Here is a 24,171-nt window from a genome sequence, read left to right as displayed (position 1 = left end):
AAGAGGAACCTCATTATAATTAGCTGCTTGGGACCGCTGAAATTTGATGGTTCTATCAAGTATCTCATTATATCAGGGATGATGAACAATAGAATAAAAAAGAAATGGCACATGCAAAATAATCTCTTTATATTAGGCATCTTGCTATATCTGACCTTTTTCTAACATGGTTCCATTGTGCATGACACAGAACACAGACATTTTGGACCATTTCTTTACAGAACAAATCCACCCCCAAGATGAATAAACTTCAAAAGAAAGAGAAAAATATTCCCTAGAGAATGATACAAAAATGGCAAAAATCGGATAAAAAATATTGAGGAAGATATGACATTTTGAAATATCTCATTCTTGGTGAAAACATATCTTGACTATCAAGTAAGCAAGTTGATGATATTCATACCCTCACAACTTTTCATGTATGTTATTTATGATATCAAAATTGTTACTTTTTAGCTAATACAAGCAAAAGCATGTTTCTATACCAAGATATATCAGAGTACATTTGTTCTTTTTTATTTTGGGTGGTTTTAAGACAAGTTTCAAGACAAAGACAGCTGAAATATGAGGTTTTTGTCATTTCTGTAAATGAAATGAATAAGAAATTGTGAGAGCATAACATCATCAACTTGCTGATTTGAATATTCATAAGGACTGGACAAGAAATGTTTTCCTAAAAAATGTGAAATTTCAAAATGTCATATCTTCCTTACTGCTTATCCAATTTTTGTTATTTTTGTATCTTTCTGTAGGGAATATTTCTTTTTTCTTTCTTTTAGAGTTTATTTATTTTGGGGTGGATTTCCTCTTTAACAGGGTGGCAACCATTTGTTAGATGTAATCCTTGCATTTACTACAGCAACACACTTGAAACTGGTCTTGCTACTGTTCCACTTATTCCAGGCTGATGCTACAGTAACAGCAATTATGTCAGCATGCCATGATTTTAAACCTATCTCATAATGCAGATCTTTGGTTTAAGCCATTATGAGCGGGATTGAAATGTATCATGCTCAACATTTTACATTTGGAATGTTATTCAACACCACTGACATGGAATAAAACAAATTCATCTAACATTTCAGACAAAATTTACACTCAAGGCCAGTTTGTGATTCACAAGACAATGCTCAAAAATTTTTCATTTATTGCAGGCAGAGCACACTAAAGGTCAAATTCTAATTTCTGTCAGGACTCAAAGACACCAAAGCCCTCCTTCACAGCACATGAAGGACTACCACAAATTGAGGCATATCTCAAGTAGGACATTCTGGGAGCAGGAAATACATCTCAAACAATTACCATTAACACAAATCAAGATTTCATCCAAAGATAACTGAAGAATTCAGTTCAGACATATAAAATTCTGCATAATTTGTGAAATAAACGGCCTTGAACACAGAATTTTGGCAATGCACATTCCATAGCAATATATATATATATATATATATATATATATATATATATATATATATATATATACATATATATATATATATAATTTTTTTTTTTTCTGGTACAGTCTCTGGGGACCTACATTAACGGTTCTGAGCACCCTGGGTCATTAGCTGGGAAGAGTTTTGAGCTATTTGACAACATGTGACCTTGTAATGTAATCTGTCATGATAAAAGACACTCCATGTGATGGAGATTAATATTCCTGAGCCCGCTATTATCTCAAAGTATTTCACACAATGGCCTTAAAAAAACTCCTCAACTTTGCGTGTGGTTTGCATCCATCTCAATGGGCGTAACACAGAAGAATCAAGAAAAAGCATCTCTTGTAGGATTGAAGAACCCTCAAGCTAGTCCACGGGAGAAAATGACATCACAATTCCACTGTGTTCCATAAAGAAGGAGATTTCTGTCGTTGATTTTGTTTTGTCTGCTTTGTTTATAGAGTCCATAGGCCTTCTGAGAAGTTCGGCAGAAGCATGGCCGTGCCCTCCTACATTGGGTAATTGAGCATGACGTCTTGGCGGGCCAGCTCCAGCAACATAGGATCGTCGAAAAACTTGTTGATGCTGACATCTTCACTGAGACCCTGAACAGACAGGTAAAGGAATTCAGACGATGATAAATAATGATAATAACATGATGATGCAACAAGTAGTAGCAGTAGTAGTAATTGTAGTAGTAGTAGCAACAGCAGCAGTAGTAGTAGTAGTAGTAGTAGTAGTAGTAGTAGTAGTAGTAATAGTGGTAGTAGTAGTAGTAGTAGTAGTAGTAGTAGTAGTAGTAATAGTGGTAGTAGTAGTAGTAGTAGTAGTAGTGGTAGTAGTAGTAGTAGTAGTAGTAATAGTAGTAGTAGTAGTAGTAGTAGTATAGTAGTAGTAGTAGTAGTAGTAGTAATAGTAGTAGTAGTAGTAGTAGTAGTAGTAGTAGTAGTAGTAATAGTGGTAGTAGTAGTAGTAGTAGTAGTAGTGGTAGTAGTAGTAGTAGTAGTAGTAATAGTAGTAGTAGTAGTAGTAGTAGTAGTAGTAATAGTGGTAGTAGTAGTAGTAGTAGTAATAGTAGTAGTAGTAGTAGTAGTAGTAGTAGTAGTAGTAGTAGTAATCGTGGTAGTAGTAGTAGTAGTAGTAGTAGTAGTAGTAGTAGTAGTAGTAATAGAAGTAGTGACAGCAGCAATAAAAACAACAGTACCAATAATAAGTGTACGTCTACATCTCGCAATTAATACACTACTGTAAAACCAGAAATGTTTGCAGGCATCTTAATTTTGCAAATTTTGGGAGAGTCAAGATTTGCAAAATTAAAATGCATGTGAAAGTTCTTGTCTACACTACATGCATTGAATGCTAGTGAAAATTCACAATGATTTCATGCCGCGAAAATGGCCATTCGCTCCAATTCGCGAAAATTACATGCCACAAAGATATCTTGCTTTATAGAAATTCAAACTCTTGCTTAAATGTTTGCATGCATAAAAGTGAAAATCCACCATATCAATCTTTCACATCAAATCATGACCCAATCTCAATCACACTATCCATTCACAAACCAACAAATTCACTTTTAAATCAATGCATCCATGAATGATGCAAGCAGTGAAATAATGTAGAGCCATACATTTTCATGAAACTTTCATGAATTTTGTGAGGAGCCAAGATTCACACAATCAAAGTGCAAAGTTCTTTTCTACACTATACACTGAATAGTGAAAATTTGATGACTTGAAAAAGGCCATCAGCTCTAATGCATGAAAATTTCATTCCGTGAATATTTCAGGGTTTACAGCAGTATGTGTCTCTCCCATAACCACTGTGTGCCAATCAATTAAGAAACTAAACCAAACTAAATTTGTGTCAATCACACACTCTTTAAGGTATGTAATTGATAACTGATATCTATCAACCAATTAGCAACTTAATCAATGAATTGATGAAGTCTTTAATGATAAAAGTGATAGACAAAGTTTTTTTTTTTTCCCTCCAAAAGCCATTGGTTTGCCACTTCAACAAACACAAAAAACAAAGTGGGAGGAGACAAACCTACCTTTCTTCGCCTAGTCTTGATCATAAACTCCCTGGCGAGGTGAGTGGCAGGTTGGGGCTCAAGGGGTCTGATGATAATACTCTTGTCCAGTGGATCACCAGGCACGATCTTTGGGACACATACAAAACATAAGATAAAATAAGGTAAAATAAAAAATTCATATCAAATTCTCACATGGAACAGATCTTGTCCTTACACATTTTAAGACAAGAAAAGTTTCATATTACACACTATTTTTGGCTTTGTTCTCTACATGTTTGTAGAATAGATTACAATTTGATAATATATCAAAAAAAAATATTGTACAGTGCACTCCCATTATAACGAACACGGTTATAACAAATTTCCGGTTACGAGGAAATAAAAATCCAGGTCGCAAAATTATCGGCTCCGTGTTTGTTATTGTTTATTTGTTCAGTTACAACAAAATTTCGATATAACGAAAGAAAACTGCCGGTCCCAAGGACTTCTTTATATCGGGAGTCCACTGTATCAGTTTGACTTGACTACCATTATCTACTTAGTTCTTGATTATCAGGAGCTGAAGCTCTGGCACTCCTCTTGAGGATGATGTCATACACTCGTGACTTGTCAGACAACTCATCCCACTAAAAGCTGTTGGATGATAGACATTGCACTGCTACAAAAAGATGACTTTGATAATCCAACATGAACTTATTATAGATGATTCATAGCATTTATGCAGAAAAAAAGGAGGCTGAAAACTGCTTATCCGAAAGTGGTGAGCCAATAGAGTATAATGGAGTCAAGAGCGGCCTGAGCTTTTGATCCCAGCAGGGTCTTTTTTTTATCAACATCTTTGTACACCAGGTCTAGGACTCACTGCTTATTAACCCCCCTCCCCCCCCCCCCCCCCCCCCCATGCTGTTATTTCGCTCCTTTCCTATTCTTCACCCTTGTGTTGTTTCTTGCCTTGTTTGATGTTGCCTCCAAATTCATCTTTATCCTTCTCTATAGGTTGCCCCCATGATCCTTAGATTATCATTGGCCCACCTCTGCCTTTTGTCTGTTCACCCCCCTGCTTTAATCCCCCTTCCTTTGGCTCCCTGCATTTTGACTTCTAACCCACCCCTTTTGTTTTCCTTATGCTATGTCCCTAGCCCTCCTCAGACTGTGCTTGTTGTGTGTAGTCCATTATGTCATTGCTTTCACTTACATGTTGGTCATTTTGCCTCTGACAAAGATTTTGCTGGGATTGAAAGCTCAGGCCCCTCTTGACTTTATAGCATTTGTGACACAGGGTGAACTTAAAAACTACGAAAGACAAAATGTCGGCCTTAAATAGAACAATCTTCATCTCAATCCAGGTCTTATTATTGCTTGACAACAACACATGCACATTCATACAGGAATAACATCTTGAATACATAAAGCACAGGCACTATAAAGGGGGGGGGGATTTATTGGTAATGCTCTTTGCTTTCACACAGTCTTTTGCTAACTATAACAAATCTATTAGTGTTTGATCCCCCAGGAGAGAATGCATAGTAACACATTTACTTGTTACACTACTCACTACCGTAAAGTTCCGTGTATAAGACGCACCTGTGTATAAGACGCACCCCTACTTTCGGACCTAAAATTAAAAAAAAAAAAAAAAACACGAAAATTTCCACGCAAATATTGCGTGTGTCATACATATTATTTCAGCTCAAAATTTCCCTAGAATGCAGCATGTATTTGCTCTATTTTTTGTTTCCTTTTATATTTTCTTTTAACGGTATTCATCGGACATCGGCAAAATATGGAAGACGCAAAATGCGAGACTTGTCTCGGTACTCACTTGCTATTGTTTCGCCTTTCAATCGCGGTACATGTGTCATGCATAATCGTACTCATGAGTGTACAGTACGATCTTTGCTATCATACATAGCAGAGGGTGTCTCGCATATTGACGCATGTCAGACTGGAAGGTTCGTTACAAAAAATAAGAAACACATCAACAAGTGTAGCAGAGGGATCATACGGCAAGACGTACGGTGCGTACGGTAATTACACTCATGCACTGTTGTTACAGTTTTGCCCGGAGGGATTACCAGTAACATGTGTGTCTCTTGTACCATGCTTGTATGCACAGTGCTAGCCTTTTGCAAAAGGCAGCTCGCTATAATTTCAGCACATGCACACAGAGAGCAATGGACTTGCACACACAGCGCGCAACGGGCAAGCGCGCTTCGATCCGATCGCTGTGTGCACGCGAGTCCATTGCAAAAGCCTCTCTGCAGCTGCTGCCTTTGCCAAAGGCTTGCTAGCTAGCTAGCTAGCTACAGTGTAGCTATGCTATCCTGGCTGGCCTCTTGAAATGAAGAGCAAACGAACGACATGGATATGCATGCATGCTTCACACATCGTTCATATTTACGGTGACATAGTGTCGATCCTACTCCGTATTTTACAGCTTTTGTCTATGGCCATATTGATACTAGTACATTGATAAGTTTTACGTTATCGGTAATTTAATAATGATACCTGTACATCGCGTATTCCAGCTACTAGGATGGCTGTTGGTAGCTTGGTAGACTGACATCTGTAGCATACATCAGTGCTGTTACAGCTGTTGTCTATGGCCAGATTGATACATCGTTACTGCACAAGACCGATGTAAGTTTATCTCGTATTTGCAGCTTTTGTGTGTGTCTAGATTGCCAGATCGCTCATTTGTCCGTAAGTTTTAGTGACTGCTTACCTTCCAAACGTCGATGGGCATACATGGCCCCAAGTTGGCCTTATAAAATTGGGTGTACATGACAGATTTTTTTCCGTGATTCGACTGTACCCACGTATACGACGCACCCCCGATTTTCAACGTTTTCCGACGAAAAAATAGTGCGTCTTATACACGGAACTTTACGGTACTACAGGAGCACCCCTCTTTAAAGCACCCCCAAACAGAAACAAAGGATCAACGAGATGAGTGGGTATGTTGCCATGACAACTGACTGCATCCCTACCTGCCAGTGGTGGAAGACGGAGAGGCAGAAAGCCTGGCCCTGGGTGTGGGTCCTCAAGTCTGTCTCAAAGCCGAAGGAGTCAATGGCGGGGATGAAGGCCTTGATGGTGTACAGCGGCGACCCTGGCACAGGTGCATCCTGGGTAACGTGACCTCTGCATAAGGAAAAAGTTGAAAAGAGACAAACGATGGAAACCATTAATCTTCTTAACATCACACACATTATCAAGTATATGGTAATTATAAACAGTAAATTTCTTCAGGACATCTAAATGATAAATTATCAAAATGCAAAGAAAAAAGGAGAACACACGCACACTTAAATTGAGGCATAATATTTGTTTTCTCTTTTTTTTTCATTGGCATTTCACAGAAACAAACGCACAAAAACTATGCAAAGAATATTTTCATATAATAATGAACTGGTGAATTTATTGCATGAAAAGCCTGGCAAAGGTAGCAAGGCTAGCAAGAAGCAGAACTGACTGAACTTCTGGAATGCATGATTCGCATTGGCTAACGGGTGGTTATTTTTTTCATAGGTTGTGATTTGCTAATTGCCACTCAAAGTCAACCTTGTGTACACCAGAGCTCAGAATTCTTCCATTCCTTCATGAATTTTACAATTGATATTTTGGTAGATAAACATAAACGCCTACCTTCTCCTGGCGAGTACTGTGTAGACAGCCGAAACGCAGTCAGCTGGGGCCTGCACCTCCACAAAGTTGTAGGGCTCCATCAGTCGAGGGGTGGCCTGCATCACATCACAAGGAAAACATTTGAGATATATACATAATAAATGGCTGCCTGCTTCATCAACACGTACATCACGCACATCTTTTCCTAGTGTTTTAAAGCTTTACGGCTACAATCAAAGCTTCAACCAACCATTACATTTGACTGGCTAGTTGTTGTGAGGTATCTCTCCTCAACCAACCACAGGCCTCTGCATCACAATTTAGAGAAAGCTGAGCTAGCATAGTAGAAGGCTATGGAAATATGTCTAACTAACATTGATTGATTGATTGATTGATTGATTGATTGATTGATTGATTGATTGATTGATTGATTGATCGATCGATGATGATTGATTGATTGATTGACTCATTGACTCATTCATTTATTTATTCATTTTTTTTTTGGTGTAAATATCTCAGTCCAACTCGTTACCTCCGCCAAGGGGGGAGGTTATGTTTTTGTTACCGTTGGTTTGTTTGTTAGTTGGTTCGTTTGTCCGTGTGCAAAATATCTCAAAAAGTAGTGAACGGATTGGGATGAAACTTGCAGGAAAGGTTGAGAATGACACAAGTACCAAACGATTAACTTTTGGTAGTGATCCGAAAATTTTTGGGGAATTTATGAAGGATTTTTGACATTTTGGCAGGTAGGGTCAATGAACTTGGGAGTTCAGGCTACGCGTATTTGAGGTTTGCCTGCGCGCACTAAAGTGCGTGCTCTAGTTTCTGCTAGGGTGAGGCGCGCCATGCAGCTGAGTGTTTATGACGTAACAAAGGCTTCTATATTGGGAAATCTGGCAACTTTCAGCACACAATGCTATAAGTACGTATGGGTGGAAATCACTGATATCTCCACGGAAGAACAAGATCAGTGGTGAAAATGATTTGCATGCTTGGCGGAGGTCTGCGCTCTCACAGTGCTTTTCTAGTTTGATTTGTTCTGTACAACTGTATCAAGTTGTGAGGTATCTCTCCTCAACCAACCACAGTCCTCTGCATCACAATTTAGAGAAAGCTGAGCTAGCATAGTAGAAGGCTATGGAAATATGTCTAACTAACATTCATTCATTCACTCATTCGTTCGTTCATTCATTCATTCATTCATTCATTCATTCATTCATTCATTCATTCATTCATTCATTCATTCATTCATTCATTCATTCATTCATTCATTCATTCATTCATTCATTCATTCATTCATTCATTCATTCATTCATTCATTCATTCATTCATTCATTCATTCATTCATTCATTCATTCATTCATTCATTCATTCATTCATTCATTCATTCATTCATTCACTCATTCTTTTATTTATTCATTTGTTTGTGTAAATATCTTAGTCCAATTCGTTTGATTTGTTCTGTACAACTGTATCCAGGCTTGGCTAATCTACATAGTCCCACTTATTCATTTTCTTGCAAGTAACAAAACTTACCATGAGGAAGGCTGAATAGGCCACCCTCCTGGCAGTGGGGATAACCTGACCACCTCCCCGATGGATTGGCTCGTTGGCGATCACTGCATCCAGGATCTTGAACTTCACATTTCGGATTGCTGCAGGCAACAGGTAAAAAAAAATAAAAATAAATGTAGCAAAGCTGAGTTTCGATATATTATTGGCATCTTTGAATATTGGAATGCCTTGCTGTAACCCTCATTTGTAATCTATTTCTGTAGCTATGGCTACAGAAGAGTTTTAAACTTAAGTTTCATTCATTACGGCCTTACCATGTAAGCAATACCAAGGCCTTGTGCATTTGAATATTATGTGTAGGACCATTTCCACTGAAGATTTAATGTCATCTGGGGGGTGTTTCATCAACGTTTGTCGGCGCTGACAAGTTGGATCACTGACAATCACCATAGCAACAGTCAGTGACCAGCATATCTCAGCCAATAAAAACCAAGGATTTTGCTGAAATTGTCAGCGCTGACAAACGTTGATGAAACACCCCCGTGAATATAAACTAATCTGGCTATTTTATGACCCCTTCAACTTACCATGTCCATGGTAGTATGAGAATATTCCCTGGCCATCAGTTCTCATGTGGTTGGATTAAGCCTCTCTAAAGAACTTGACTGCTGCACATTGCTCATCAATGCATTGCTGCATTTCTCGTCAAAAACTCTCATTTGACTCTTAATTCCTTGCATGTGAAATTACATTGGTGAACGCTACAAGTATTCAGCAGAATGTACTCATAAGTGACCTTCATATATTTTGACTTACGCTCATCACAGAGTGGCCCCTCCCTGGTACCCCACTGGAATCCCTGGACGATGCTATCCTTCACTGATGTCAGAAGGTCCTTGTCGACCTGTTCGGAAGCAAAGAGCCATATGTGGCTGTGACATCTCAGGGAATCATCTCATATGTTATGAATATTCAACAGCCATGTATGACCAAAACTGCACATCTACATCTGTGTATGATTGGTCACATCTTTGTTTTGTGATGCAAATGGAATGGTTTGGATCAGGGGACAAAACTAAGAAACTCCTGTAGAGTGCCATTTCACATCGTGTTCAACCTGACTATGATAAACAAATTAAAATCAGATGAACCAAATGATGAATATTTCATAAGCATTGAACTTCAGATAAAAATGTCATGAAATTTCATAGTTTTATGCATTTTTAACAAAATAGCGATGTCAGTAGCAATCAAACATGGAAATTAACTGCAATGATGTCAGCAACTCACAACTCTCAAACATGTTTGATAACAAAAATATCATAATAACCATGGTTTTGGTTGATAATTAAGCAACAGTGGCCCTTTCCCCTCAAAGGTTAGCATTGCTAAGTTATTGTATTACAACAAAAAGCTTCTACAAAGAGAAACGATTTTCTTATAGTTTTCATGTCAAGAAAAAGATATCAAGTAAAGACTTCTATGCATGTCAATATGTGAAACTACGAAACTATCATCTTATCTGACTTGCTCAAGTGGTTGCTACTGAAATCATTTCATAAAATGATCTGAGACTTAAAAACACCATAGCTTTTTTATTTTCAGTCTTTGTTTGCTTTGATACTTTTGCACTATATCATTCAAGGGGTTGTCAGTCAGCAATGTTAATGGTCACATGCTATTTGTTCGCTTGTCCATACTAAAGGAATCAGGTGTATAATTATATTTATGCAAAGATCATAGGAAACAACAAATAATTTACTGTTGGTTTTGCAAATATAACGCGGTGGGTAGAAAACCAAGATCGATTTACTGTATACGCCAAATATTTCGTGAGGTTTTTATTTTCGTGAATTTCACGAGTCAGGTGCTATTCATGAAATTCAAGACACACAAAAATATTGACTCTACTCCCGATATGAATGTGACATATGTGTATAATTTCATCGTTCAGTACAGGACTCCACGATCTCGAATTTAACAGCTCACGAAATCATTGGGAAGTCCCAATTCGCAAAAAATTTAGACTCACTAAATATATGGCATATACAGCACCTAATCAAAGAACCATAATATCCGATGACCAATTCCCTTAAAATCTATATGAGTGTGGTGCAGAATTGCAATTTGACCAACACAGAGCAACACGCTTCCTTACCTCAGAGGGAAGGGTGTCGTCAACCAGAATGTTGGGGCCCGTCGCGTCGGGCCCAAAGGCCCAGATGGACCTAGCGGCCAGCAGATCCCAGTCATACTTGGTCTGGAAGAACTCTCCGAGGCGTTTCCTGAACAAAATGACACATCAAAGACAAAACAGGGCATGAACATCCTGAGTTAAATCGGTGAGATTTCAAGCCGATCCAAATGTAAGCTCACCTTTTGCCTCATGTAAATGATAACAGGCATATATCAATTATTTTAAGGCTCAAAAGATGCAGGAAGGAAGATGAATTAACAACACAATTTGACAAAAAATAACCAGTAAACTATGATATCTTGTATCCTCAAAAAAAAAAGAAAGAAGAAATTTAATAAGTGTTATTATTTGTGTATCAAAGAAACAAATTAATGAACACATATGGAATAGCACAGACAGCAGAAGTAGTCATGGCAAATAAAGTCACTGTCACAAAAATATGTCATTCTAAATACTTAATTGCATACATTTCCATCAATTCCTGATGTCGTTGTCTAGCAATATTACAACAGATTAATTCAATGCTCAGCTGCAAACTATTTTCAAGAAAGAGTGAAAACAGAAGTATAATAGCGTGGACTAGCATTATCATCATCGCACAGTTTACCCTCCCCCTCCCCCCCCCAAAAAAAAAAGAAGTTAAGCAAAGTGCACAGAAGGAGCCATCACAATGTATAAGCTCAACATATGAAACAAAATAAATGGGACTCTTACCAAGGAAGCACACATGACATACATAAAATTAAAATCACAGCCTGACAGACAGAGCTGCCCTGAGAAATCAGCATGCAGAGAGCCGTGCGTACCTGTTCCATGTGATCTGAACAACCTCGTTCTCAATGTCCTCGGCCAGATTTTTTTCCAGCGGCTCTGCAATCATGGTCAGTTTGTTCCTGGAGTGAAGAGGGACGGAAATCAGTCAAGAAGAGCTTCTCAAATATTTAACCCTTCCTACATATCAACTTCGATTTATATCAGGTTGACTATCACTTACGAGTTCCACAATTCATGTGCTGTGTCCTGATTGCAACCATCATTACCATCATGAAGTTTTCAATTTAACTTGCATGTAAAAACATAAATGGCTGCTCCTGTCTTGGAAGAATGAAAGAACAGCTTGTGTGAGGATATTTGTATGTCTTCAGTGACAAGAGAGACAAGACAAATATTAAGAACATGGAAATATTTATCCAAAAAAAAGTTAAACTTGGGACATTCTATAAACAGGTAATGACTTAAAAGCAAGTCAGATCAGCGAGACATCAACCACAATGGTTATCTCAAAGTCCTAGTAGGTCACCTTGAGCGATAAACTACAAAACATTTAAGATGGTAATTTCTTTCTCCAGTCATAAGTGTTAGTAACTCTCAAAATGCTAAAATCCAAGGTCACTCCTAAATATCAAATCAATATTGCTGACAGTTCTCTTGTTGTTCTTCAGAATAGAAAGTTGTGCTCCTTATCAAACATTACTTACATCCATTCAATCACTGCAAACAACCAACCTTTCCCTCAAATGCTAGGCACACTAAGAATCTACGTAAGTCCCCCAAACGCTAATAACTTCAATTGAATACACCATCTCTGTAAGAGATTATAGAATCTGCTAAGGAGCTCACTTCTTATTGGGTGTCTCAGCAAAACATTTCAGCGACGATGTCTCCACCACAGTCTCGCAGAAAGACACCACAGGATCGGCAACTTTGATATCTGAGAGTAGATCAAACCAAGTTTATAACAGTGAAACTTGAACATCTGTCACCTTACTGCCACCTACAAATCATAACGAAAACTAAAACAACAAATATTAGTCAATCAGTCTATCAATCATGCATGAATCAACAAGAGATATGAGTATAGAAGGAATAAAAAAACAAACTAAACAGAACATGTAGTATCCCAGCTGTGTTGTGCTTGGGAATAGACTGATGGTTGCAAAGTTAAAAACTCATGAAAATACTGCCTCCCAATTGCCACCACTTGCCAATGGTCTACAAGACCGAACTTGGCTAATGTTATGCCCATAAAATGTATGTCATTTACAGTATGAGAGAGGGTCCGACAACACCAACAGGCACTCATGCTTGGCAGAGTCTTCTTGGACTCTGAATTCTTTCTTTCCACAAAATCCTCAAGATTTCAAGAGCACAATGTCTCAACAATTCTAAGGCACTTTTCTAATCAAAGTTTGCAATATCATAAGTTGCTGAAAATTGTGGAATAAACAATAGATAGGAACAGTAATGTACAAATTGTAACAACCATTCAGCTGCCAGTAGTCAAATTGCTGCTGAAGTATATGAAACTGTATTAGACACATCTTTTCAGAATGGGTCTCTGCATCTTGTTTTCAAGGGCTCATCTTACCAATTTCTGAGTACATCTTCCTGAGGTCGTGCATGACACAGTCGAGGTAAAGTTCTCCCGTCCCTAGGATTACATGCTCCCCAGATTCCTCCACCTAAGATTAACACACACACAAATTGCTTACCGTATCTGAATAATATTCATACATTTGAAAGCCTGTTTGCAAAATATAATAAGATCTTCTACTGCATTTTGTATACTTAGACTTGTTTCCCCAGGCTCTGCTATTTTGCTGTTTGCAGAAGAGTCAAAACTTGGAGAGGGGTTTCACTATCGATGCACACGATTTAAGCTCAGATGTGCAACTTTGAGTTACTGGTAGAGAGGCTAGTAGTGAAAATTTTAGTCCTAATTACTCTAATGTTGCAATGTACTATTTTACAAGAAGTATACTGGTCAAAATTTACAAAGAAAGAAAGTATCTGCAAAGGAAAAGTATGAAGCACCTAGACTTGGTCTTACCCCCTAATCATGTTAAACAAACATGGAAGAAAAAAAAAATGTTCCCCCAATTGTAGATCCATGGAGACAGAGATTATTTCGCTCCTGGATGTATCAACTGGGGGAGTGTTGCTATGGCACCACTAAATCTGGCCCGCATCTTCTACAGAGTCAAGATGATGGGGAGTTGCAATGGTGCTTTTATTTGGGGGGAATTTCTTTGTTTTTTTGCATTAATCCATTTTCTTGTTTATATTGTAGTATGCCCTGTTGAATGACCGGCCAAGGTCTGCTTACTGGAAAATTCATGAGATGTGCAAACATACAAATACATAAGAGGTCAAAGTTTCCACATTTTACTGATTAAAACAAGAAGAAGCCATATTGGAGTTTGCATGTGTCAAAGATGATCGCAAAAAATACTACTGGCTGATAACAAAAGTACATATAAATAAAATAAACAAAATGTAAAATCAACGTCTCAGAATAATGTGACACATAAGGGGTTTACACCATGGCATTCAAAGAGTTAAAGGGTATCTGTACACAGAAATTTAGTTTTATGACATTGTAGGTTATTGTACTGGTAATATCCCTATGAAATATAAGAGTGCAACGTTACCCACATACAGAGATATAGCAATATATAAAGAGACATAGAGCCATCTCTAAAATGCTAAAAATTAAATGCGCCTTGATCTAAGAGTAGTCTTCTGGTGTTATCGACTGCATTCGATTGCGTAGTTCGATAATTTTCTGTACAATCAGTATACTATGATACTCTCAAAACACGCAAACGCATGCAAATGTCCACGCCACATATGCAGCTAGGTTGGTGCTACCACACCGCGCCGGGCAACTGCAGCCGCGGCAGCCTCTACTCATGCGGATGCATATGGCTCGATGAGGTGATACCCATAGACAGTATTTGATATAGCTGTGTGCAGACGGAGGTAAACGAAGGAAACATGCACACACCAATGGTCTATGCGCGGCTACTATTTTCAGATTTGGCTACTATTGAAGCGCGCACTAGTGCATGCTGATTTATTAAAATTATTATTTCACAGTTTGGGACATTTTTTGTGATGGGATAGAATTTTCTCTAGAGTTTTTAGGACATGCTCTCACACCTATCAAAATTCACATTTTAGGGGAGAGATTCCCTTCAAGAAAGACCCACAACAAACCTTGGTGGTGATGAGAGGGTAGCTCTTGTTGACTTTACGCAGACCGTCCAACATCTTGGGAAGTTCTGACGGGTTGACCGGCTCACAAGCGATTTTGATGACCGAGGTCGTGTTGAATTTCAAAGGCCGGAAGATATACACCTGTCAAAAGGCAATAACCAGATGGGGTTCATCATTTTGATTCCAATACCCATCATTATCACTACTGTCATCACTAAACTCAACTTACAACTCATTATCATCATCATTATCATCATCATCAACATCATTGTTAAAACTGGTGTGCACTGAAATCAATTAATGTTCTCTTTAAAGTGCTGACACTTGTGTTCACAATAAATAACAGACACTTGTTATGGGGCCGCATTATCCTTCCCATATCATCTTATTTTCAAATGTGTTTCCTGATCTTCTCTGGCATGAAACTTTAGTAAAACATACCAGAAGAAAAATGTGTCAATCTAAATAGATGCTGCAAAGAGACATGACATTTCCAAGGCTTTAGACATTCAAACACGATGACAGACAACATGAAGACACTTTCTTCTTTTTTTTTTTGCTCCATTAATGACAATATCAAACAGGATTATGACACAGTTTTGGTATTTTTATCACCAAAATCTCAGCTGCAAGGAAAAATTGAATGTCATAGGACTTCAATGACAGCTCTAATGCTCCACTTTATGACCAGTTTCAATGCTCATTGCAAAACCCTGTGCATGTAGATATCTATTAAACAGTGGCAAGTGATTTTTCAGGCAGTGACAGCTTTCAACCTGCCTTGTGACTATTCACAGATAATGAACAGTTTTGTCACAAAACTCATTCTGCAGATTACTTGCAGCAGTTTCCTCTTCATCTGAAACAGTTGTATGAGTCAAGGAAGCGCTCTACAAAGGAATGGTAAGGTGGACTCACCTCATCCAGGCCCCTGCTCTCTGTGATGGTTGACGTCTTGACGATGGGCTCGTCCACACCTTCGATCAGGACCCAGTTTCCAGCCGGCACTCTGTTCACTTCGATCTTGTATCTGGGATGGGACAGAAATTGGGAGGAACAATGGAACAAGGATGCATATCAACTTGTTGAAGACTGGTTCTATTCTGAGTATTCATTGACAGACGTCCATGGGAAATGTGTGCTATAATAAAATCAGCTCTTCCTCAATGGGTTAAAGCTTTTTCCAGGATCTCAAGGCTTTGCATGTAAGTACCATACATGCTTTGGTACCATTGCAACAGAAACTTCTCTCAATTTTGTCTTTTCAAGCTACAGACACATCACAGTCTTCACATTAATACTCTCGACCGTTATCTACATTTCAATAAATTTGCATGCGTGATTTCTTTGGCTACACATAACATACAGAAACTGTAGCATTTTTCTCAGTAAATGTCAAGTAGAGAAGTACAAGTGCAGTTGAGTCAAACCTGTATGATTTTTTTCCTTTTTTTTTTCATTAACCCTAAAAAGGCCGGGGAGGGGTTGAATCAACCCCCCCCCCCCTCGACATTTTCCGCGACTACTCCGCCGTGCGAAATTTTTGACTGCGCCGTTCACTGACTTTTTACTTTCAAGTCTCGCGCATCTTTTGACACCATTTTCGCGAAAATTGTGCATACTGTTACGACGCTGCACGACCTTTTCTACATGCCTGTCAGACCGAAAATGGCTCAAAAACGTGATTTTGTTTACAAAGTCTATGCAAATGGAGTTTTCTCTTCTTATTCATAAAGATATGATTATTTTCACTTTCATAGGCTGAAACTAATTGATTTTATAATAATTATGCTTGAAATAGGTTCTGTCATAAATTTTGCGAAAAAAACTGATAAAACAAAAGGTCGAAAAAACAGAGAAATACATAAGAAATTCATAAAACAATAAAATATATAAGAAATTGATTTTGATACCAGATTTTTTTTCAAGTACATTGTTACGAATGCTACAAAGAATGTTATCACCGAAAATTAGGATTCTAAGAGCTTTAATTTCTGACTTAGAGCAAAAAGTATAATTTTATGCATATATTAGCATAATTAATCATTGTGACGAAAATTGCCATTTCTTTTTGTATGGTTTGGTAGATTACGCCACAGGTAATGTATGTGCTAATTTTTATGGCGATTGCGCGAGCGACAGCCGAGATCTCAAGGGGGGGGGGGTTGAATCAACCCCTCCCCGGCCACAGAACACCCAAAAAAGCCCGGCCTGGTTAGGGTTAAGGCTCTGATACATGCCCTATGCTAATTTGGGGCTATTTCATCCTTGTTCAACATGTTCTCTACCCTGACTGTGTTGCCAAGCTTCAATGAGTGACCTCTGACCCCTGACCCACGTACCTTGCCTCCGAGATCCAGAGCCTCCCCACCATGGTGATGCGGGAGTCCTCCTCGTCTTCCAGGGTGTAGTTCTCCCCCAGGACCCGCACCTCTTGGTTGGCGTGGATGGTGCCGCTCATCACCCTACCAAAGGCATGGAAGCTGACCCCGTCCTCTGTGCTGTACATCTTGGTGGTGTGCAACATTAGGGGAGCCTAGGAAGGGTAAAAACACACAATGAAAGCAAATTTATTTTGAGACAACATGAGTCTTTTGGATTAATGGGACAGAGATTCAATAGGTTCCACCACACTTTGTCTTTTTCTGGTTAAGAAATGTCTGTGAACTTTTCAAATAGCATGAACTACTAACTTACATTAAAGTTTTTTTATAAACTACGAACTTCGAATAAAGTTTTCATCACATTTATCCTCAAGTTGGTTTACATCCTTTGAATGTATGTCAGGTTAATGTGTGTGCTTGTGTTTGTGTGTCACACATACACACCACGATAGCTTTTGACCACATAAGCACTGAGAATTAAGGGTTTCTGGGACAAGCACTTACTAGGGCTTTCTATAGCTCAGTTAATAGAGCACCGGTCTAGCGACCCGGAGGTCTCGGGTTGGAATCCCACTGGAACCCCATTTTCTTTGCTCAATTTTTCACCTATAACTTATGATAAAGTAATAAAACCTCTTTGACGTATGAACAGCTGAATGAAATATAAAAATCATAAGAAGTAATGACCATAGTAACAACTATTTTAATTCAGAAAAAAAAAGAAATATTGCAGCAATCATTCAATTTAAACACGCCGTGTCTCTAGCCATGAAAGTCCTGTGCCCAGAGTACAGCCTATCTCTGGGTCATTATCCACCATGGAGTTCCCCAGGTCTACACGAAATATAACAATTGTACGAAGCAATCATCATAGCGACAACTATTCCACTCTAGGAAAAAAATACATTGCAGCAAATATTCAGTTTGAATACCATGTATTGGTTGCAATGAAAGTCCTGTGCAAAGAGTACAGCCTACCTCTGGGTCACAATCCACCATGGAGTCTCCCAGGTCCGAGTCTATTGGACCTGTGTAGCAATGCTCCACCTTGGTCTTGGCATTGTCGGCCGGTGAGGGAACGTGCTGGACACACATGTCCACAAATCCTGGCAATGAGACAAGCAACACAAACATTTGCTGGGATTTTCCTCATGTGAGTAATTTAAACTTATGAGAGCATAGTTTGGAAACAGTATCATTAATTTCTGCATATGTCTACTTTGGAAGAAAACTTGTTTTCTCTTTCCAACAATATCTCTTTGTATTAGCATTTATACTTTGAAGCATTTTGTCATATTTCAAAGCACTGTTTTGGAGAAGTGGATTATACGTTTCATGCAGTGCAGTGTGATAACATTTTCATTTACATACCCTGTAACATAAATTATCTAACAACTGTAACAAGGGTGGTATTTACATCACTACAACATTCTCAAATACTTCAAGTGTCAAATCTGTTATACCAGTCAACAAACATCATTATAACCAGTTCAGCATATACATTGACACTTTTATACTTATTATTCATCCTATCAATATCATAATAGATATCATATTGCAATAATTACCAATCTTTCAAAGAATATCCTGCATATGCATTTTTTTTTTTTAATCACTATGAATTTGAAGCTGCCCTATGTGGTTCCCACCTGTGAAGTCACCAAAGAATTTGCGGCAAACAAGCTTGAGGAGCGGCCGGATGTTGAGCTTCATCTCCTCCTTGGTGAGGTGGATGCCCAACTCATCCAGGACTCCAGGGAGAGTGGAATCAACATCACCTACCACCTGCACATCAAAAAGAGATGCAAATGGGTAAAAAGTAGGATGATTGAATAGACAAATAGATTAGATAGATAGATAGATAGATAGATAGATAGATAGATAGACAGATAGATAGATAGATAGATAGACAGATAGATAAATAGACAGACAGACAGACAAATAGATAGATAGACAGATAGATAGACTAGATAGATCTATAGATAGACAGACAGGTAGATAGATTAGATAGACAGATGGATAGATAGATAGATAGATAGATAGATAGATAGACAGATAGATAGATAGACAGATAGATAGATGCACATATAGATATAAATAGATAGAATTATATAGAAAGATGAATTATATAGAAAGATGAATAGATAAATACAAACATAGATGGACAGATAAATTGAGAGGTTGGTAGATGAATAGGTATGTATACCAACCAGTAGAGAGATAGATGTGCCATTGATTGAAGAGATTAGTGCATATGTGCATATGCTCACACATAAATAAACTACTGCGCACATACATAAAAGCATAATTACAATACTGTATATACATACACACAGAGATACATACACTGTCAATGAGTACAAATATACATACATTATATTATTCACAAATAAACTGACACAAAAACAAAAAACAAGACAAAAACAAAACCAACCAATTTTGGCAATTGATGCATGACAATATTTACAGTAAAACCATGCAAATCACTTCGACACCAGGCAAATAAAACATGACGCTATAACAAAGGCCTGGGATTAAGGCTCTCACCTGTGCAAACAGCTTGTACATGGGTTCCAGGATAAACTCTACAAAGCTCCTCTGTGACGTGCTGACTGGCGGTTTCTTCGTGAACTTGCGACTGCAAAATAACAGGGGTTAAGATCCCTTTAGACGTCATTGAAGTCCACAATTACATAGTCAACTTAATAATTAAACTACTTTATCAAACCTATGGGTGAGTACTGAAATTGTAGAAATCATACAATACTGTAACAGTGGAAATTTTCTCGCATTTTGCGCAACTAGACACAAGCACAAAAATAAAAGCACGCAATCATTTTTGCTTAACACATGTTCCAGTTGTTCACGTCTTGATTCCACAGAATCAAAAACATGTGCAGCTCATCTTATATATACCCAAGTGTACAGTACAAAAACTATGACATGTGTCTTATGCAAAGTGCAAATGTCTATTGTTTTTGCCTCTTCTTTTCTCATTCCTCCCACAATCTCATTGATAAAAATGATATAAACGTTACACACGCTCCATGTTGGACGGTATTTGGCATCACCATTTCATTTCATACCAATGTTGCATTTTTAGGGCAAATATTGTTAACACTGACAAGGGTATCTGCTCATATTACCAAACCCTTGTGCATTCCACACTTTCAAATATCAGATTTTGAAGTTTCCCAATCAGATAATTTTGTAGACTATCACCATGAGTGACACTCATGTGTGTGCTGTCACTACTGTGGTTGCATTATTATTTTGTTCATTCATATACTACAATTGAGATGGTAAATTTGCACAGGAGGAGAGGTAAACTTGGAATAGGTCTCAGGGACACTACACAAAGTGTTGTGCAGACGAAGGGTATTAATAAATGACACTGATAGATGTGAACATGCATTTAAGTTAACGTATGGAACCATACCGTCTCTCCATGACTTTTTGAGGGCAATAAGCGACAAAATTACTTGTATGGTTTTGTGGGGGCAACATTGCAAAATACTGCCCTTAATGTCACCACATACTGTAATATTTTCCTTTGAACCTGCAAGTAATAAATGCTTCATCTCAACTGCAGGTACTGAAAGCTTCATTTCAAAACTAAACGGGTGCAAGGTACAATGCCGGGACTTACGTTTTCTGGCTGAAGTAGATGTCGCCCCACAGCCTCTTGGCAAACTGGTTGTAGTCAATGTCACCGTACGTGTCCGTGTAGATCTTGGCGAAGGAGGCCAGTGTGAAGCACACGCTGTACTGCGAGCTGGCGAAGCAGACGTTTCCGAGGAGGGGGGACACAATCTTCTGCTCCGCCTCGTCAGTGTACACACTGTTGAGGGGAAAGAAAGAGAGTGTGGATTATCACAAATGCATAGATGGATTCAAGTCACTACATAAGGAAATAAATTTCTATCATTAGATTCCACAGTATTCATGGCATTGGATGTGTGACTTTAAAGCTGACACTTGTTAAATGGAAATTATCTCAGAGGTCTCATAAATGCTGATGTACAGAGTCTGTTTATGATTACAGAAAAATCCATTACAAAAACACTTTACAATGATTTACTACAGTTCACTTCTTCTCTACAATCACATAAAAATAGGCATCACACAAAACTGAAAGAAGTACAATCAAGATGAGAAAGGTCCGTACTTGCAAAAGCTGTTTTTTCCCCTTAAAGGAAACAACCCCATACTCACAACCTCATACCAACATCCACATTGACAGGGTCTTGTTATTTTGTTGATTGTTGTTAGTTCTACCAGGTCAAGAATAGAAGGCAAACTAAATAATCAATCCTGCATACAAACTTTGTTGATGTAATCTATACAACACTTCTTTGACCATTTCACAGCATGCCACAAAGCGCTCTAAGGTCAGAATTCAAATACAGGTGCACAGTGCCTAAAATAGCAAGAAGACACTGGGAAAATAAATACAATGGTGGCGTTTGAGCGCTCGAAAATCGAACCAAAGCAAACCAATCCACTGCGTACAGTACCATATCATGACAGATTTGCAGTGTTCACGCACTCTGTGGAGAAAGCGCACCTCATGAGTAATTTTTAGAGGAGGATACACATTTTGTAGCAACAGGGCATGCTTTACGCTACTTACAGGTATCCCAAACAGAGAAATTCAGCTCTTCATTATGATGTGTGTGCGTTCTTCTTGTGCCAACTTCTGGTACAGATATGGTACACTTTTGGAGCACATCGGGAAGTGGTTCACTTTTGGCTCGGGATAATATGGTACAGTACACTATAGGAGTGTTAGAGTGGTCCTTTGGTGCGGGTATGGTATGACCAAGTGTTGCATGGCCTTTTTCGTCAAGGAAATGACCATTTCATTAACAAAAAGATCATTTCATTGAAGATGTAATGTTAACATTTCGTGATAAAATCGATGAAAAGACTGATTTCGTAACAAAATAGGCCATGCGACACTTGGCGCCCCATACAAAACTACGGTCTTTGTTCATAGTTTAAATCATGGTTTCAATTGTACCACCTTCGTGAATTCAGGCCTATACATCATACCTGAGGAGCCCATTAATCTCATCCACAATGTGTCTGAGCTTGTAGTAGGCGTCGGTCGGTGGCAGCTTCAGCTCCAGGACCAGGCGGTCAATCTTGTTGATGCAGACAGTGATGGCCAGCTGCTCCTGGACGGCGTGTTTGATGATGCGCTCCGTGTTCAGCATCACACCCTCCGCCGCATCCACAAACACCACTACGCCGTCAGAGAGGCGGAACGACGCCGTGGCTTCGTCTGAGAAGTTTACGTGGCCTGACAATGTGGACAGTGAAACCAGTATTCAATGATTACTCTGCTTATCTAATGAAATCTGGACTATTTAAAGATATATGCACACCACTGGTATGCTTTTTACCATCTGTTGACACTTCAAATTGAATCTTATATAGTAAGGCACATCTTCTAGTTTATCTTATGAAGGCCATGACAGACCACTGCAGGCTGCATGCATCAACATTTTTCTAGATGTTTCTTATGAAGTGGCTCCCTGTAACCGCTCTTGTTTTCTGTACTTCTGCCATTCCCCCCCCCCCCCCCCCAAAGTTTGGATGATTTCACAAATATCAGCTGTCTTCAAGTCAAGCAAACCTAAGGCGAAACTAGGGGGTAAGCATACTGGACTCCTTGGACAAAATCTTGCCTTGAAAATGTGCATGACATTTGAAAATAGTGGTAGTAAACCAACACCCTCGGTAGAGACAAATGTGACTTTTATAAAGTTCTGACAGTGATGCATATTTAAACAGCTGGTTTGTGATGGATGTTCACATTTTTAGAGATGCAAGGAATGAATGTTAGATCTCCAGATAACTGCAAGAAATATGGATGTAGCAGACAATTCATATAATCCCACACCATGTTGCACCTAAATCGACAGCTCCATGTATAGATTTGTGGAAATTATGGTGGCTCTTGAGCAGACTAACCGATATTCTGAAAAACAACAACACAAGGTCTCCTTTAAAAGGAAATGGAAGTAAAAAATAGCACTTACGAGTATTCAATGAAAAACACAAATGCAGCTAAACACAACATTGTGGAAAATGGAAATGCTTATTTTAAAACTAATTAAATGTTTCTTTCCCATTCATATGCAGTCAAAGCCACATTGGGGGCTTTCAAGTCAAGGGGTGAAATATACACACCTGGTGAGTCCATGACGTTCATGAGGTAATGTTTGCCCTTGCAATCTGGGAGGACCAGGGTGACTGGCTGGGCTTTTATGCTCACTCCACGCTGGAAAGAGAAAAGTGAACAAATTTGACATCAAATCCTACTCATCTTCGAGGTAAGAAAACCTGCCTACAATGTATACACCAATATAGGATTGAGATTGAGAGTCCCAGAAAATGTAACAAAATTCTTTACAGAATGGAATGTGTTATCACATTTTCAAATCCTAGGTGAACATGCATAGCTGCATCAGGCACAATGATAATTGCCAAGCCATTTACAGTGGAGAAGGAGCCATGAAACTGGTATATAGGAACTGGGGATGATGCCGACAAAGGTGCGAAGAAACACACACAAGCATGAGCAATGCCCTAGGGGATGATATCATCTGCAAGTTCTTTTGATCAACTTTGCTGGAGACTTACAGAGTATAAAATACATACATAAGGTTCAGCCTCTTTGTTCTCAGTTGCTTGTATATTAATGGGGGTCACAACTCAATTAAACTCCCATCTGCTTGAAATGAACTGATTTGTTCACTTTGGTTTCTGTTTGCTCTTAAAAAAAAAAAAAAAAAACATTATAAAGACCTGATTCGTTGGGGTCTCCTGTCAAAGCAACCATCAGTTAATAACCATGCCATATAAAAGAATAGCGTTATATTACGGGTCTGGGGCAATTACCCCCTGGACAATTACCCCAGACCCTTCCCTGACCCTAATCCTAATTCAGAACCTAATCCTAAC

General features: G+C 38.6%; 1 protein-coding gene across 1 annotated transcript; it reads right to left on the bottom strand.

Moving 5' to 3' along the window:
• Nucleotides 1-1,568: 1,568 nt before the first annotated feature.
• LOC139714379 (116 kDa U5 small nuclear ribonucleoprotein component) lies at nucleotides 1,569-23,497 on the bottom strand (the record flags this gene model as incomplete). The annotated part of the gene is made up of 19 exons (XM_071626085.1): nucleotides 1,569-2,044; nucleotides 3,496-3,603; nucleotides 6,468-6,621; nucleotides 7,126-7,220; nucleotides 8,641-8,759; nucleotides 9,436-9,523; nucleotides 10,778-10,904; nucleotides 11,623-11,709; nucleotides 12,437-12,527; nucleotides 13,185-13,278; nucleotides 14,816-14,956; nucleotides 15,734-15,845; nucleotides 17,158-17,351; nucleotides 18,178-18,305; nucleotides 18,849-18,984; nucleotides 19,747-19,837; nucleotides 20,849-21,040; nucleotides 22,255-22,504; nucleotides 23,398-23,497. Coding segments are annotated over 19 exons (2,403 nt in total), but the record flags the coding sequence as incomplete, so codon positions are not given.
• Between the last annotated feature and the right edge of the window lie 674 nt (nucleotides 23,498-24,171).

The sequence above is a fragment of the Diadema antillarum genome, unplaced genomic scaffold, assembly GCF_040938485.1.
Source record: "Diadema antillarum isolate AM-2024a unplaced genomic scaffold, OU_Dant_1.0 seq00002259_RagTag, whole genome shotgun sequence".
NCBI classification, from domain to species: Eukaryota; Metazoa; Echinodermata; class Echinoidea; order Diadematoida; family Diadematidae; genus Diadema; species Diadema antillarum.
Note: the sequence above shows the minus strand (reverse complement) of the source record. Positions and strands in the feature narration are given on the sequence as shown.